Here is a 17,029-nt window from a genome sequence, read left to right on the forward strand (position 1 = left end):
TGTTTTGAAAAAATGTACCCCGTAGCGCCGCCTAGTGCTAATTAACATATATTTGCATGTTGGTCAGATAGAAAAAGAAAAGTGGAAAATGAAAAGTGAACCTCCAGCAGGTGGCGCTGATGTTCATTTTCATTTTCCTTTTCATTCTGACAGTTAAACGGAATCACGAACTGTCACTTTGCTGTTGATTTATTCATTTTGCATTTTCATTTTCATTTTGGCAGATTTGCAGCCGATCGCTATGAAAAAGAAATAAGAAAGTAAACTGCTTTGATTTTAGTTTTGACACGTATTTTGCGTTTCATGAAGAAAAGCCAAAGTGAAGTTTGTGTTTTCTTTTGTCTGCCAGCTTTTTGGCTGTGAAAAACCAGAATAACGACTAAAATGAAATGACAAATGGCGTTTTCAATTTTTTATTTTTGTCACAAATAAAGGCATTTCATTTTAAATTTTGGCAGGATATTTGCGCAGATGTTTGGAAAAAGAAATGGCAAAAAGAGGTTTGCATTTACATTTTATTATTCTCATTTTCATTTCCTTTTCGGCAGGATTTGCTTCCCATAGGGACCCAGCTATGGCTTTAATGAAAAATGGTTAGGGAGCCTTCCATCATGCTGGCAGTGCTGAAAATACAAGACTAGGTCCACAGACATCGCAAGAAAGTGCACTAAAAACTACAACTATACATTCAGATGCAACTGGTCCTTATATACCAGAGCATACAGCTCTATGACAACATGTGTCGTGTAATAACGCAGGTATTTCTTGCTGGCAAACTGAATAAACTCCTTGCAAACCACACGTCTCGCGTTAGCCGTTAACTGGCCTGGTCCTTAACTGGCCGTTAAGTCGTCTGATTAGCTGGTAACTGTCCTCATTACAGGGCACGTTAGATAACTGAATGCCATTCACGGCAAATGACTCAGCTCTCGTTTCAGGATTAAAGCGAACTTAAATATCAATATTTGTGTCATTTTCTTTGCCCAGCATAAACTATTTTATACCTGTCATAATCTGCAGAACCGCTGGGCACGACCCGACCGAAACTTCAGCGCTCCCTGCTTCAAGAGGCGTTGGAGCACCGCGTGCGTGTTGCGGCTCACTCGGCCAGGACGTGAGCATAAACAAAAGAAAAACTCCCCAGACCACAGAGAAGGTTTGTCACACTTTATTGTAAATATTCAACAGGGTTTGAACACGACCACAGGAGAAACCTTAAAGCGAGAGCGAGAGTGCTGTAAAATACCACACATGTATTTGCGGACTACTTCATGTGGCGGAAGGATTGTGCAGTAAAACCCATAAGCGGTCCAGGCGAGTACGGGGTTTCCCGAGGATGAACAAGGGACTTCGACGCAAAGCTTGCTGGGAATTGTAGTCATCAATCGTAGGGGAGGAAAGCGATTTTGTTCTCCAAAGTAGCATAAATATGCAATATAAATAAGTAAAGGTAAATATACTTATGTATGTGCAGATTCATAATTACATTTATGTCACTCCTCTGTTTTGATCACGTTTTTAAAAATGTAGTGTTGTCATCTCAGCATTTCCACTAGCTAATTGCACTTTTCAAAACCCACACATTTTTGCTTAAATGATGAGTGTTAAATTGTTTCAAGAAAGCAATAAAATAGATATGTTTAATATTACTACATAACCCATTTGTTTACATCTGAAGTGAAGAGCATGTGCCTAATACAGTGCCATAGCAAACAATCCATTTTACATTTTTGAACCTTTGGCTAATGGCTTAGTTTTACCAACCTGCATTCATTGTATAAGCCTGAAATCATTAGTAGAAGCTAACAGGCAGCACAAATGTAGTCATTCACCTCTCACAACAAACAAGAGTAAAGCCCTGTGTACTGGCCTGCATACATCTTTTAATGCTGTAAGATGTGTAAACTCTGAAGGTTAATCGAGGTCAGAAAGGCCTGTTCCTGGAGCGGGTGTTGATTAGTCCAAGCACAGAGAAGGCACTTGCTGCTGCAGTCACCAAACTTATTGCCCCAATAGCACGGCTTGCCTGAGAAGACAAAAGATGAGACGTGGTCAAAAACAGAATTGCTTTTTGAATACGCTCATGTTCACTTGTGTAATAAGGTGAAAACTAAAGAAGACTGAAAGACCTTGACTCTCTCTGTTTCTCCATAATAATAAATTATTTTCATTTTTCCTGTGATCTTGAATTATTTATGTAATTATCACAGTACAAAGCATTTGCTTTCTTTAGATCCCAGGATATTTATGCCATTATCACAACTCAATCAGTGTTATCTCAATATAACAATGTCCATTATGTTGCAGTACTGATAGAAGTAACTCAGGCTCTTGAGACAGTATCACAAGATCTTGAGAAAACAAATGAAAATGAAAAATAACATGCAGCTCCATGGCCCTTTAGGGCTTCCATAGAAGACCATTGCTTGTCTACATGAAATCAAAGACATCGATGCTAAAATGGACAGACCTGCTCGGATACGCCCTCCCCATATCTCAATAGGGTGACGAAGTGCTCGCAGTTACTGCCCAACAGGTCATACGACACCTCCTGACCAATCAGGAGTTGAGCTCGTTGAATGATCTCAGAGACAGGCAAAGGGGTGTGATTGTCGTCATATTTATTGTTGACACGAAACGTATCTCCCCCCACCACGTCCTTCAGGAGCTGCATCCGGACCACCGCCTTTCTGCTGAACACTGACTTCACACTGGACATAGCAGCAGCCTGACTCTCATCTGAGGGAAGACACAAATGAATCTGAATGTTGCATGATATACGTGTTGGATAAGTGAGTGAATACATTAAGTTGGCGCTTTATTAGGCATCCTGATAAACCCTGTGCCGTTTTTTATTATAAACACATTTACAGTCTTCTGTAAAAGTTTGCATATGATGAAATATGTTCTGACATTTTCTAAGTGAAAAAAAGTTAATACATACTCAGAGAGAACATGCTTGTGCACATTTTAATACACTATTACAGTTCGTTTTCTGAATTATCACACACACATTTTCTAAACCACTTATACTTCTGGGTCATGGGGGGAGCTGAAGCCTATCCCAGCTATCATTGGGTGGATACACCCAGGAAAGGTCGCCAGTTTATCACCGGATACACCTTATGCACATACTGTATACACAGATCAGGCATTACATTATGACCTTATGACCTTGTTTCTGCGCTCATTGTCCATTTTATCAGCTCCACTTACTATATAGGTGCACTTTGTACCACTCAGACCAGCGCAGCAGCACTGCTGTGTCTGATCCACCCATACCAGCACAACACACACCACCACACCACCACCACTGCAGTGCTGAGAATGATCCACCAACCAAACAGTATGTGTTCTGTGAGGGCCCATGGGGGTCCTGGCCACTGAAGAACAGGGTAAAAGGGGTTTAACAAAGTATGCAGAGAAACAGGTGGACTATAATCAGTAATTGTAGAACTACAAAGTGCACCTACTGTGGTATGAAAAAGTGTTTGCCCCCTTCCTGATCTCTTATTCTTTTGCATGTCTGTCACACTTAAATGTTCCAGATCACCAAACAAATGTAAATATTAGCCAAAGATAACACAAGTAAACACAAAATGCAGTTTATAAATGATGGTCTTTGTTATTAAGGGAAAAAGAAATCCAAACCCATAGGGCCCTATGTGAAAAAGTAATTGCCCCCCAACCCCCAAAACAATTTAAAACTGTGGTTTATCACATCTTTGGAATGCTGAGTTCAATTTCCCTAGCCACACCCAGGCCTGATTACTGCCACACCTGTTCTCAATCAAGAAATCACTTATATAGGACTTATATAAGAGAAGTAGACCAAAAGATCCTCAAAAGCAGCAGGATAACGATCCAAAACACACCAGCAAGTCCACTGAATGGCTTAAGAAAAACAAAATTAAGACTTTGGAGCGGCCTAGTCAAAGTCCTGAATCCGATTGAGATGCTGTGGCATGACCTTAAAAAGGCGGTTCGTGCCCTCCAATGTGGCTGAATTACAACAGTTCTGCAACGATGATTGGGCCGAATTCCTCCACAGAGCTGTAAAAGACTATTTTATTTACCAGTTATAGCAAACGCCTGTTGCTGCTAAGGGTGGCCCAACCAGTTGTTAGGTTTAGGGGGCAAACACTTTTTCACACAGGGCCCTGTAGGTTTGGATTTCTTTTTCCCTTAATAACAAAGACCTTCATTAATAAACTGCATTTTGTGTTTACTTGTGTTACCTTTGACTAATATTTAAATTTGTTAGGTGATCTGAAACATTTAAGTGTGACAAACATGCAAAAGAATAAGAGATCAGGAAGGGGGCAAACACTTTTTCACACCACTGTATATAGTAAGTGGAGCTGATAAAATGGACAACGAGCACAGAAACAAGGAGGTGGTCATAATGTTATGCCTGATCGGTGTATATGTTATGTTCAAAGTCCTCAAAAAAAGTTTTGCTATACAAAGTTTACATGGCTAGCTTATGAGCTTCCCCTTCTTTTGTGGGAGGCCGCGTCTGAGATGCACTTGTGTGATGCATCGAAGATGGCAAGGGCATGTTAACCTCTTAAATCCAAAGTTTTATTACACACTTCTATAACCTCAGAATAGCTCTGCTAGTTTGCACTGTAGTTTCTGAATTAATGAGCCTTAGTATGTAATAAGCCTAGGATTTTAGAGGGGTTAACAAAAACATTGAAATGAGGCAATAACTTTACATCTACAAGGTGGACCAACAAGTTAAAAGAGTGGACAATGAGTATACACAGTGCTTAAAAGGTCAAGCAATACCAGCGCAACACACACTTCTATGTTAGTATCACTGCTGTGCTGGGAATTTTTGGACAGCATTGGTCCTAAAGTGGTTCTTTTCTATTGATAGACAAGAGTAAAGGGGACTGATAAAAAGTACAGCAGCAGATGAACTCCGGTCAGCAATTGTTAACCTTTGCACCTGTATGGTAGGTGTTCCGACAAAATACCCAATGATTAGAGTTCCATAGCGGAAACAGCTAATAACTTGAACCAGCGTATATGTGAACAGGCCTGAAGCACTGACCAACTGGTGTAAGGTTGATGATGTAGCCATCCCCCAGATACAGAGCCCAGTGCTGATAAGCTGGTCTAAAGATCTCGATGAGGTCACCAGGTTGAGGTTCGTTATAAGGGTCAGGTTCACTAGTGGCCATCTGAAACGAGAAAAATATGCTGTTTATGAAACCTGAGGATAATCGCAAAGAGTACGCTGATTTAACCCTCAGTGCACTGATGAATACAGCATTAAGAGAAGGTCTGTCATAGACAATGTTTGTGAATCGCATTAGTAATAAACACAAATATTGAACATTGAACCTTTATGGTCAGTGAGCACAGAAACTGCACAACAACAACATTTTTAAATTATAGGTCAAGGTTATTTTGCAAGACATACATTCAAAAGGTTCTAGTGTAAAGTTTAACACACGAAAATGCAACACAAAGTCAAAGTCTTTTTCTCTTGAGAATCAGTCACACAATAAATCATGAAAGATTTCCTTTGTGTTTTCATAAAATAACACAAATAATTTAAAAAATGCTTTTCAAAATTACAGTATATTTTTGTGTAATACATGCATTTTCTTTTTATTAATAAACCACAAATACCAAAACGTATACCAGTCTGACAGACTGTGAAATGGAAATAATAAAAGAATGCAGCAATTTGTACATCTTGAACACGTTAACCTGCATTTAAATGAATATTTGTAGCACATTACAAAAAAAGTTGGCACAGGAGAAATTTAAGAAATCAGTGTTCAAAAACCATGAGTGATGCAATCATGTTGGGGTCTAAAGGGACCATCCAGGAAAGGCCTAGACCTTGGGTTGATGCTCACCACTTTGCCAAATAATGCATCAGCAAATAATCCAACGGTTTCAGAACAATATTCCTCAACAAGCCATTGTGAGAAATTTAGGTATTTCACCCTTTATACAGTGCATAATATCACCAAAAGGTTCAGGGAATCTAGAGAAACCTCTATGCATGAAGGAAAATACAACAAAGATGAACGCCTGTAATCTTGAGTTTCTCACACGGCACTGCATTGAAATTCAGCATGGTTTTATGATGAATATCTCTTCAAGGGCTCAGGAATACTTTAACAAATCATTGTCAATAAACATCGTTCACTGCAGCATCTCCAAATGAAATTTAAGATTGGACTATAAACCGTAGAAACACTGCTGACTTCTCTGGCCCGAACTCATTTGAAATACACTGATGCACAGCATCACACAACTGTACTGTGATCTGATTCCATATTGCTTATGGAAATATTTGATGTTGTGTTCTCTGGACCAAAGAATAAAATGACCCTCTTGATTGTTACCAACCTAAAGTTAGAAAGCCAGGGTCTGTCCTGGTATAGCGGTATCACCATGGCATGAGTTGCATGCACATCTGTGAAAGCACTAGTGCTGAAAGACATATACATATTTTGACTGGATGTCTTTTTCATGGACGTCTGCACAGATTACAACAATGTGGTTGTGTAATTAGAGAGTGTGGCCTGCCTGCAATCTGGACCGTCTCCTGAAAACATGCTAAATTTATAATAAGTGTTTATTTACAACAAAAACAAACAAAAACAACAATCAAGTTCATAAGGCAAAAGATAAAACATCATACTTTTGTACACAAGACATCATACGTAAAAATGGATATATTATCATACATTAATACATTTTGGACAAATGAAAATAAGTTGATTAGAATTGACTAATCAGTGCTTTCCGTTTTTATTATTTTTATATTGATTTTGCACATTTTGCAACTTTTTATTGCTTTTTTCAACAAAGAAAAGTGGGTAGGGGTCATGGCATTAACAATAAACAGTGTACGTGTGTAGACAAAACAAGCAGCGTAAAAATGAATATTACAAAATACAGGCAAAAACTGCACAGCACTCTCTGTAAGGAGTTCTTGGATGGAATAGTATAATTTCTCCCATTTATAATTGTTTACATTTATTAATTGGTGCTTTTGTGTCATGTTAATGTTCATATTTCCGCATTGGAAATGCTATGATGACGTTTTACGTGAGTTTATAAAACGTGTTTTTTTTCTGAGCCAAAGCTCAGTATGTGTAGTATATAATTAAAGCTCTATAGAATTAAGACATCTTAGAATCGAAAAATCGTACTGAACCTGAAACCAGGTGCATCATTACACTCCTAATCTTTTGTGTTTGTTCATTCAGTAAATTCATCCACTACAGCTCTAGCGCCACTTTGCATATATTGGCTTTACGATGCCAGATATTTAGTTCAGCATCTGTGATATATGACGCTCCCTGAAATTCACTGCACTTGACCTATAGTGAGGTTTGTAGTACATTCATTTAATTCATATTAATTTGTTAATTAGTTTAAAGGTTCTGTACTTACGTTATAGGTTGTCCTTGGTTGTTTATCCATCATCCCACAGCATATTCGCACTCATTCTATGAGAAAAACAAGTTATGATTATTTTGCATGATGTTTTCTAACCAAACTGTATATATCGCTGTTGTCATAACAATCATATGTTCAGTCAACAATCATAAACATAATTTTTGATGTTTTTCCATTTTTGACACAATTTGAAAGTATCTCTTACCCTTTACACTGTGTGTAAATTTCATGAAGAGTGGACTAAAATAAACGACCCAAAATGACTTGGAAAAAAAGTCTGGTTCCATTGACTTGCATTAAAAGTAAAGTCTTCTCCTTCTCCTGTAAAGTTACCATTTTGCAGATAACAGGGGTTTTGTTCCGACAACAGCGATATGTTTGATATTGGAGAAAGAACTTGAATAATACATATATTTTTTTTTATAGCTATCAGTTAATAAATGTCTTACAACATTCATATGTACACTTGTTGGTGCAGGTGAAGTGACTTCCTGTGTAAAAAAATGGCCAGAGAGTGCTGGAGTATTGAGAACAATGAGGAGTAATGATGTCACAGTCACACACACTTATACACACACACGCACGCACGCGCACACACGCACACACATACACACACATACCTGCACAAACATACACTCCCAATACAATACATAGGCTCACACAACACAGACACAATAGCATGAAAATAAAGGAGAAACATGTGGAAGACATGTAACATGAAATGTTTATAAAGTTTAAGGACATTTTAAAGCAATTCCAAGCAATTATAAACAACCTAAACAATTATAAACAACCAAAATAACAGTATGAAGCCGTATTTTTATCCTTTTTGTGTTGAATATTATGGCCGTGATAACAAATTTATCAGTAAAGTATAAATCATTGACTTTATTGCACTGTTTACATGGTGGGTCCTTGGCTTTTCAGTTCATATTCAACCTGCCGTACAAATCCACACAATGTAAGTTGATCTGACTGATTTTGCCACTGAATGCGTGGCTCAGTGGTCCGCTAACCCCCTGGGGGTGATCAGATTTTTTTTTAGCTCTTAGGTGTCTGTCATTGTATAAGGCTCAAACTGAATTATTGAAACATAGATCTACTAAGTGTGGCTCACTATAGTCAGTTAGTTAGTTGTAACAGTCGACTACACACAAGGCAACACCAGAGCATCTATAGAAAGGGCAGTACTCACTTAATACCAGAGATCATTCCCCACTAAAACTGTATTAACCCTCCATTAGAGTCACACCGTGTTCAGAAGAAACAAGCAGAATATTCTTCCTCCAATTAGTGAGACGACTCGTTGTCAGAACTGATAAAAGTCCAGCAGCTTATTTCCACTCTTCAGCGTGTGGAGAGAACTGTAGAGGCTCCAGCAGTGTCACTACTCTTCTGGGTGAACTGACCACGGTCTGAACCTGCTCTGGTGGTAGGCACAGTGTGTCATTCATAGGTCAATGCTTTCATTGTGTTGAAAACACCCCGTTGCCCTCCCACTGTGGGAGGGACATCAACTGGATGATGCTGCCTATAGTCTAGTCAAAAAAGTCTGTTGTTTTGGACCCCTATTGAAAGTGTCAAAATGAAAATGATTTCACTCAATGAGTGCATCACATTTAATAATCTGATAACGGCAGAAAAGCAGATTTCGTCCGCAATCTGATCAACACTTTTACATGCACTTGGGTAATCAGATAATGGGGAAACTCGGGTCTACACGAGTCAGGCCGTAATCGGATTTCTGCTTTGCAACCAGCCAATAAACTCACAGAAAAAGACGTGACGTAAACATAACGTAAATGCAAACTTCATGTGTGACTGAAAAAGAAAAAAAAAGAAAAAAAAACATTGCGTCACCTGAAAATATGAACATACATCATCCAGAACATGAAGAATATTTCAATGAATTAATTTGTCCACAATGATTAAACTCCACTGCCTGTGTTATGGTGCTGTGTTGCTGTACTTGTACTATCTAGCAAAATTAACCCTCCACGGCCACGTCTCTACCCACTTTTCTGCCTGTCAGAATGTATATAGTTGTTGGAATTTTATAATTTTATAAATTAGAGAGAGATAGACTAGACCCCATGTGTGAAACACAAGGCACACGGACCAGATCAGGCCCGCCACACAATCCTATTTGGCCTACAAATGTATTTTTTTTTATACTTTTTTTCTATTAATATTAGCTCATTTCACAGTGAACTGCATTAGTCCCCAGCATGCACTGCAGCGAAATGTGCTCTCTAACTCTACTACCCCAACAACAATCTTTGAGGCAGCGGTTACACCTCAATTCTACATAATTCCACACACTTTCACACCAGTCGTATCACCAAACACCTAACTGCAGTTCAGCCACTATAAACACATCAGCTCAGCAGCTCAGAAATTGAGATCAAGTCTAAATGAACTTGCAGAAAGGATGCCAGGGGTCTAGTTTAAGCAAATAGATTAGTTTAAAAGTCCCTCTCGTGGGGACATTTAAATTTTGAAAACTTTAAGTATTCTTGTAATATTTCAAGGTCTGCTATAAGTGCCCACATTTTACTGTTGACGTTTTTATGTATCTTGAATAAACAATGGTCAGTTCGGCATACTGCAAAATGTTATTTAAAAATGAAACAAAAACATAGCTGTGCTCTGGCCCACGGATTAGTTAATGTTTTTTTAATTTGGCACTTTTGGTGGTTGAGATTGAGACCCCTGGACTAGGCTGTAGCATAAGACATGGCCAGAATGTCAACAGTAAGTTCAAAAGTGAATGTCAGGAGTGACCCTTTGGATCAGGGGTGCCCAGAAATTTTGTGTTGGAGGAATGTGTGTACAAGGCCAAAACAGGGAAAACAGCTATTTAGCAATTTGTTAGCTTTACACCCACTTTGGCAGCCCTGCTTTGGACAATTTGTTAAGGGTGTAATAATTTCAATACAGTGTCAAACAAATCAGAAAGATTCCGTTTCAGATCAGTGTTTTCAACTTTATGACTGTATGCCCGACACACCGCTTGTCATTTGCCGTCTTTTATGGAATCCACAAAACATGAAATAAGTAAGATGATGACTTAGTTATAGTTAATGCTTAGTATCGGATTCATCAAATATTTTACACATATTTTAACTACGCTTTTGAGACATATTTAAGTTTTGGTGAGTTGAAAATGGAGACATTATACAACTTTTGTAAGAGTTCAGGTCTTGGAATTGTTTATAGTTCACTTGCCCTGTTTTATAAGATCACTATTTTGCAAAAGGACGTTTTTAACTGAAATTTGTATTTTTCTGAGCCAGGCCAGGCTGTGTACTATATTATTAAAGCTCTGTCGAGTCGAGATATTTTAACATATTTTCACATAAAATATTGAAAATCAAACTGAACTACAAGAATTGAATCATCACACTCTTAAGTTTTGTTTTCTTTACATTTTTACCCAATTTTCCCCAAATTTAGTCATCTCCAGTTCCCCCGCTAGTTAGGACTCCCCCAGTCACATGATACTATCAACACTAGGAGGGCGAAGGCTTATACAGGCTTCCTCCAAAACACTCTTAATTTTTTATCTTAAATTTTTTGTTCAACCACAAACTTAATCCATGCCATTCTTCCTCCATTTTGCAGATTTTGGGCTTCAGATGTCAAATTTTTAATAAAACAGGAAGCACCCTGAAATGTGAAGGAAATTTACTATTACCGAAAAAGCCAAGTGATTCATACCACACAGAGCACACTAGGTGGCAGCAGCTGATGGCTTCTGATAGTTCTAATGCCATTTGATCATTTCTAAATAACTGAACAAACAGCAGTTCAGCAGAGTTCCACACTGTTTGGTTCTAGTTTTAAATTCAGAAAATCTTTGAAAGCCTTTGCAGGGATTGGAGTGTGATGACTAGAGAGTGTGGAGTAGGGTGTTGAGAGTAGTTAGTGGGGTGTAGTGAGAATAGGGAGTGGGATGTAGGGAGTAGAGAGATTAGGGTGTAGTGAGTAGGGAGTAGATAGCAGTGGGATGTAGCGAGTAGGGAGCGGGGTGTAGTAAGTAGAGAGTAGTTAGTGGAGTGTAGTGAGAATAGGGAGTGTAGAGTAGGGAGTAGAGTGATTAGGGTCTAGTGAGTAGGGAGTAGATAGCAGTGGGATGTAGTGAGTAGGGAGCGGGGTGTAGTAAGTAGAGAGTAGTTAGTGGAGGGTAGTGAGAATAGGGAGTGTAGTGTAGGGAGTAGAGAGATTAGGGTGTAGTGAGTAGGGAGTAGATGGCAGTGGGATGTAGCGAGTAGGGAGTGGGGTGTAGTAAGTAAAGAGTAGTTAGTGGAGTGTAGTGAGAATAGGGAGTGGAGAGTTGGGAGTGGGATGTAGGGAGTAGAGAGATTAGGGTGTAGTGAGTAGGGAGTAGATAGCAGTGGGATGTAGTGAGTAGGGAGTGGGGTGTAGTAAGTAGAGAGTAGTTAGTGGAGTGTAGTGAGAATAGGGAGTGGAGAGTTGGGAGTGGGATGTAGGGAGTAGAGAGATTAGGGTGTAGTGAGTAGGGAGTAGACAGCAGTGGGATGTAGTGAGTAGGGAGCGGGGTGCAGTAAGTAGAGAGTAGTTAGGGGAGTGTAGTGAGAATAGGGAATGTAGAGTAGGGAGTAGAGAGATTAGGGTGTAATGAGTAGGGAGTAGATAGCAGTGGGACGTAGTGAGTAGGGAGCGGGGTGTAGTAAGTAGAGAGTAGTTAGTAGAGTGTAGTGAGAATAGGGAGTGTAGAGTAGGGAGTAGAGAGATTAGGGTGTAGTGAGTAGGGAGTAGACAGCAGTGGGATGTAGTGAGTAGGGAGTGGGGTGTAGTAAGTAAAGAGTAGTTAGTGGAGTATAGTGAGAATAGGGAATGGAGAGTTGGGAGTGGGATGTAGGGAGTAGAGAGATTAGGGTGTAGTGAGTAGGGAGTAGATTGCAGTGGGATGTAGTGAGTAGGGAGTGGGGTGTAGTAAGTAGAGAGTAGTTAGTGGAGTGTAGTGAGAATAGGGAATGTAGAGTAGGGTGTAGAGAGATTAGGGTCTAGTGAGTAGGGAGTAGATGGCAGTAGGATGTAGTGAGTAGGGAGTGGGGTGTAGTAAGAAGAGAGTAGTTAGTGGAGTGTAGTGAGAATAGGGAGTGGAGAGTTGGGAGAGGGTTGTAGGGAGTAGAGAGATTAGGGTGTAGTGAGTAGGGAGTAGATGGCAGTGGGATGTAGTGAGTAGGGAGTAGGGTGTAGTAAGTAGACAGTAGAGAGTAGTGAGTGTAGAGAGACAGTAGAGAGTAGTGAGTGTAGAGAGACAGCAGAGAGTAGTGAGTGTAGAGAGACAGTAGAATAGTGAGTGTAGAGAGACAGTAGAGTAGTGAGTGTAGAGAGACAGTAGAGAGTAGTGAGTGTAGAGAGACAGCAGAGAGTACTGAGTGTAGAGAGACAGTAGAATAGTGAGTGTAGAGAGACAGTAGAGAGTAGTGAGTGTAGAGAGACAGTAGAGTAGTGAGTGTAGAGAGACAGTAGAGAGTAGTGAGTGTAGAGAGACAGTAGTGAGTATAGAGAGACAGTAGAGAGTAGTGAGTGTAGAGACAGTAGAGTAGTGAGTGTAGAGAGACAGTAGAGAGTAGTGAGTGTAGAGAGACAGTAGAGAGTACTGAGTGTAGAGAGACAGTAGAGAGTAGTGAGTGTAGAGAGACAGTAGAGTAGTGAGTGTAGAGAGACAGTAGAAAGTAGTGAGTGTAGAGAGACAGTAGAGAGTAGTGAGTGTAGAGAGACAGTAGAGTAGTGAGTGTAGAGAGACAGTAGAGTAGTGAGTGTAGAGAGACAGTACAGAGTAGTGAGTGTAGAGAGACAGTAGAGAGTACTGAGTGTAGAGAGACAGTAGAGAGTACTGAGTGTAGAGAGACAGTAGAGAGTAGTGAGTGTAGAGAGACAGCAGAGTACTGAGTGTAGAGAGACAGTAGAGTAGTGAGTGTAGAGAGACAGTAGAGTAGTGAGTGTAGAGAGACAGTAGAGTAGTGAGTGTAGAGAGACAGTAGAGAGTAGTGAGTGTAGAGAGACAGTAGTGAGTATAGAGAGACAGTAGAGAGTAGTGAGTGTAGAGACAGTAGTGAGTGTAGAGAGACAGTAGTGAGTGTAGAGAGACAGTAGAGTAGTGAGTGTAGAGAGACAGTAGAGAGTAGTGAGTGTAGAGAGACAGTAGAGAGTAGTGAGTGTAGAGAGACAGTAGTGAGTGTAGAGAGACAGTAGAGTAGTGAGTGTAGAGAGACAGTAGTGAGTGTAGAGAGACAGTAGAGAGTAGTGAGTGTAGAGACAGTAGTGAGTGTAGAGAGACAGTAGTGAGTGTAGAGAGACAGTAGAGTAGTGAGTGTAGAGAGACAGTAGAGAGTAGTGAGTGTAGAGAGACAGTAGTGAGTGTAGAGAGACAGTAGAGTAGTGAGTGTAGAGAGACAGTAGAGAGTAGTGAGTGTAGAGAGACAGTAGTGAGTGTAGAGAGACAGTAGAGTAGTGAGTGTAGAGAGACAGTAGTGAGTGTAGAGAGACAGTAGAGAGTAGTGAGTGTAGAGAGACAGTAGAGAGTGGGATATAGGGAGTGGGGTGTAGCGCATATGAAGTAAGGATTAGAGAGCAGGAGTAGTAAAAGTCTGAGTGATTGTGCAGCAGAAGCAGTAGAGAGTAGAGAATGTAGCGTCGCGAGTGGATAATGGAGAGCAGGTCATGGGGAGCAAGGATAAGAGAGAAGGCTGTAAGAGAAGGGAGTAGAGAGAAAGGAGTGAGAATAATCACTTCCGAATGAATTGCTCCCTTACGGCCGTCCAGCTCGTTGCACACTCAAAATAACAGCACAGGGGGCGCTACAGCTCCAACTAGTTCTCGCGAGAGCACGAGCGGAAAACGGCAGATGGCTCTTCCTTGTCGGGTTTTAGCATGACAGCAGCGGCGGGAGCAGCGCGTCGGGAAACGCAATCGTAGGTCAGTCAGTGAGGTTAAGCGATGCCGTGCCGGGGTGTTTTTTGACGCGCGCCCAGCTCGGCTGTTTTCATGGTGTGCGAGCCGCCGCCGTTGTTGTTGTTGCTCCGTTGCGCGTCCATCCACCGGCGGCGTCGCCCCTCCGCGCTCTTCGGCCCGCCGCGCCCTTCGTTTCGCTCGGCAAAATGACCGGAGAGAAGATCCGCTCCCTCCGTAAGGACCACAAACCGGGCAAGGACGAGGAGGATCTGCTGGAACCGGACGAGGAGGCGGCCACGGGGACGTTCACGTCGTCCGCCCGGACTGGCGTCGGTGGCGGCGGCGGTGGTAAAAGCAGAACGAACCGGATCTTCAGCAACCACAAGCTGGTCAGATCACCGTCCCAGCAGCGGGAGTCCCAAATCAACGCTAACAACGCGCCCACCACGGCTCCACTGACCGTCGACGACAAAAACAAAAACCCGGTGGCGCGGAGCGGCGCGGACTTTCCCGTGCACGAATGTGTGTTTAAAGGAGACGTGCGGAGATTGTCGTCCCTTATTCGGACTCAGAACATCGCACAGAAAGACGTTCACGGTGAGTTTTATGGGACGAGCTGTTTAGCTGTCGCCGTTTGGCCTTCAGCTCTTGATGTTTACAACCGTAACTCCGTGGCTGCGAGGCTTGGAGGATAGCATGTTAAGGCATTGCTAACTGGCTAGCTAGGTTAGCTAGCTAACTTTTCTAACTTCGTTTCTGAGAGGTTTCGTCACGGTTGGTCGCAAAAGTGTTTCTAGCACCCAGAAAAACTTCATGTGAATGTTTTCATGCTTCAGTAAAATGATCTATTCTCTACAGTTCTCTATGAACACCTCTGTTTCACGGTGGTTTTAGAAATACGGTCACTCAGGCTCAAAAGGGAATTCCACCATGTTTTGCAGTCCGTTCAGAACATTTGGGTTGACGGCTGCCTGAAACTCTTATTATTGAGCTTTTTAGTGAAAATAGTTCTGAGATGTGCCATTTACGTTTTCTCTGCTGATTCTCTTAAGCAAATGCCAGTGTATGGCAGCAAAGATGGTCAGCCACATGTGAATTATGGCTTTCCACATCAAGCAAATGAACCCAAGAGTGTCTGTCTATGTACACTGACCCCATAAGCTTAGTAAGGGTTTTTACAGGTGGATATTCACAAGGTGTGGTTTTGGTGGGGTCATTTATACAGGGTTGTCTTCCTAAATGTGATTTCTTTCACACAAGCTTAAATTTTGATGTCTATTTTAGTTATTTTTAATTAGTGAACATCAGATGCCAAGTATGAAAGCTCTTTAGATGATAAATTTGTTTCCTAACACCCACTTGCCAGCCTGTTTCAAACCCTGGCCAACACAGGACATGCAATTTAGAGAACAGACTCGCTTCTGTTATGAATATTAGCTGAAGAAAAGCCTGGTTTATTCAGGCAAACACACATGGAAGATGTGCAATTTATGTTAAGGTGTTGGCCAATTTTCGCCATATCCACAGAGCAAATAAAGCCATTTATTTGCTATACGGACCAACGACTACATGTGTTTGTGTATGGTTGATGGTGGTAAAATAATACTTTTATATTTTAGGCCAAAATCTTTTCTCAAAACTGCTATGAAACAGGATGCTAGTCATCAGACAGTGGATTCTTAACCAATTCATGTAATGACTGTTTGTGAGGTTGCTTTAATCATTTTGCTCTTTTTAAGTGGTTAAAAGCCTTATTAGTCCCACAGTGGGGAAATTTCACCTCTGCAATCTAACCCATCCATGCAATAAAACACCACATACACAATAGTGAAGACACACACTAAAGGGCAGTGAGGCACACTTGCCTGGGGCGGTGGGCAGCCCTATCTGCAGCAGTTGGGGGTTGGGCGTCTTGCTCAAGGGCACCTCAGTCACGTACTGTCGGCTCAGGGGATCAAATAGGTGACCTTCCGGTTGCAAGACTGGTTAACCTCCAACCCATGATTTTTCATCACCATTGAGAACAAGTCTCGCTCTGAGTTTCGGTCGAACAGAATAATTGACATCAAACCAAGTGGAATTGTCCTATTTTCGTGTCTGAACACTCATGGCCTGCATTGGTCTAGGCCTTGCTACCCAGCTGGGTCATGGCAATTTTTTTGCTTTGAGCCACTTTGTAGACTTGCTGTAGTGTTGAATTATTTGTTTTCTCTCCTCATGTAGTATTTATCACAACAACTCCCAGCTGCCTCACTAAACATAAAAAGTGGCAAACGTGCATGAAGGGACAAAAAAACAAAGAGGCTTCTTCTGCATGGGTAGCGGAGCCTTCTTCAGAGTTTAGGCTGAATGCAGTCATCGTTGCGGGCCTGGCTGCTGTTGAAGTTATTTTTAAGTCCGGTGGACTTCATCCGTGTTCATCTCTAAAGAGTACTGATTCATGGAGCAGTTGTATGTGGGCTGAGTGCTTATTCATCCCTCTTCTGTTTTCTCTTCTGCAGGAAACACTCCTCTTCATCTGGCTGTAATGATGGGTCATAAAGGTAAGGAGGAACTGCTGTAATGTTGAAATACTTTAGGTGCTTTTTGTGACACTTTACTGTTTAGAAGGGCAAAGAAACATGACCAGTGAGAAAAGATCACAGAAAAGATTAAAAATCATGGA

At 41.1% G+C, this 17,029-nt stretch overlaps 2 protein-coding genes across 5 annotated transcripts in view; one reads left to right on the plus strand and one right to left on the minus strand.

Annotated features, from left to right (window-relative positions):
* Positions 1 to 1,153: 1,153 nt before the first annotated feature.
* Positions 1,154 to 14,608, minus strand: plaat1 (phospholipase A and acyltransferase 1). 4 transcript variants are annotated; one of them, XM_017712030.2, is made up of 5 exons: positions 14,226 to 14,608; positions 7,432 to 7,487; positions 5,063 to 5,192; positions 2,471 to 2,739; positions 1,154 to 2,026 (listed from the first exon to the last, which is right to left on the minus strand). In XM_017712030.2, exons 2-5 carry the CDS (start codon positions 7,462 to 7,464, stop codon positions 1,925 to 1,927), a joined length of 534 nt encoding a protein of 177 aa, XP_017567519.1. In that variant the 5' UTR covers positions 7,465 to 7,487; positions 14,226 to 14,608; the 3' UTR covers positions 1,154 to 1,924. The 4 variants fall into 4 exon arrangements, with proteins under 4 accessions (XP_017567519.1, XP_017567518.1, XP_037401213.1 ...); XM_017712029.2 differs by having other exon boundaries at positions 14,203 to 14,608; XM_037545316.1 differs by lacking the exon at positions 14,226 to 14,608 and adding an exon at positions 8,690 to 9,273.
* ankrd13c (ankyrin repeat domain 13C) overlaps positions 14,571 to 17,029 on the plus strand; it is a 43,327-nt gene continuing 40,868 nt past the window's right edge. Inside the window, exons 1-2 of the mRNA XM_017712027.2 lie at positions 14,571 to 14,961; positions 16,866 to 16,907. Of these exons, the coding sequence (XP_017567516.1) occupies positions 14,571 to 14,961; positions 16,866 to 16,907 (433 nt within the window). The remainder of the gene's footprint in view (positions 14,962 to 16,865; positions 16,908 to 17,029) is intronic.

The sequence above is a fragment of the Pygocentrus nattereri genome, chromosome 15, assembly GCF_015220715.1.
Source record: "Pygocentrus nattereri isolate fPygNat1 chromosome 15, fPygNat1.pri, whole genome shotgun sequence".
Taxonomy (NCBI): Eukaryota; Metazoa; Chordata; class Actinopteri; order Characiformes; family Serrasalmidae; genus Pygocentrus; species Pygocentrus nattereri.

What these genes read in the sequence shown, in the direction of transcription:
- plaat1 (XM_017712030.2), bottom strand. Translation starts at nt 7,464, where the DNA reads ATGATGGATAAACAACCAAGGACAACCTATAAC. An exon ending in CATCAACCTTACACCAGTTG is followed by an intron (nt 2,740 to 5,062) that starts GTCAGTGCTTCA and finishes GTCTTCCCTCAG; the next exon opens with ATGAGAGTCAGGCTGCTGCT. An exon ending in GGGAGGGCGTATCCGAGCAG is followed by an intron (nt 2,027 to 2,470) that starts GTCTGTCCATTT and finishes TTGTCTTCTCAG; the next exon opens with GCAAGCCGTGCTATTGGGGC.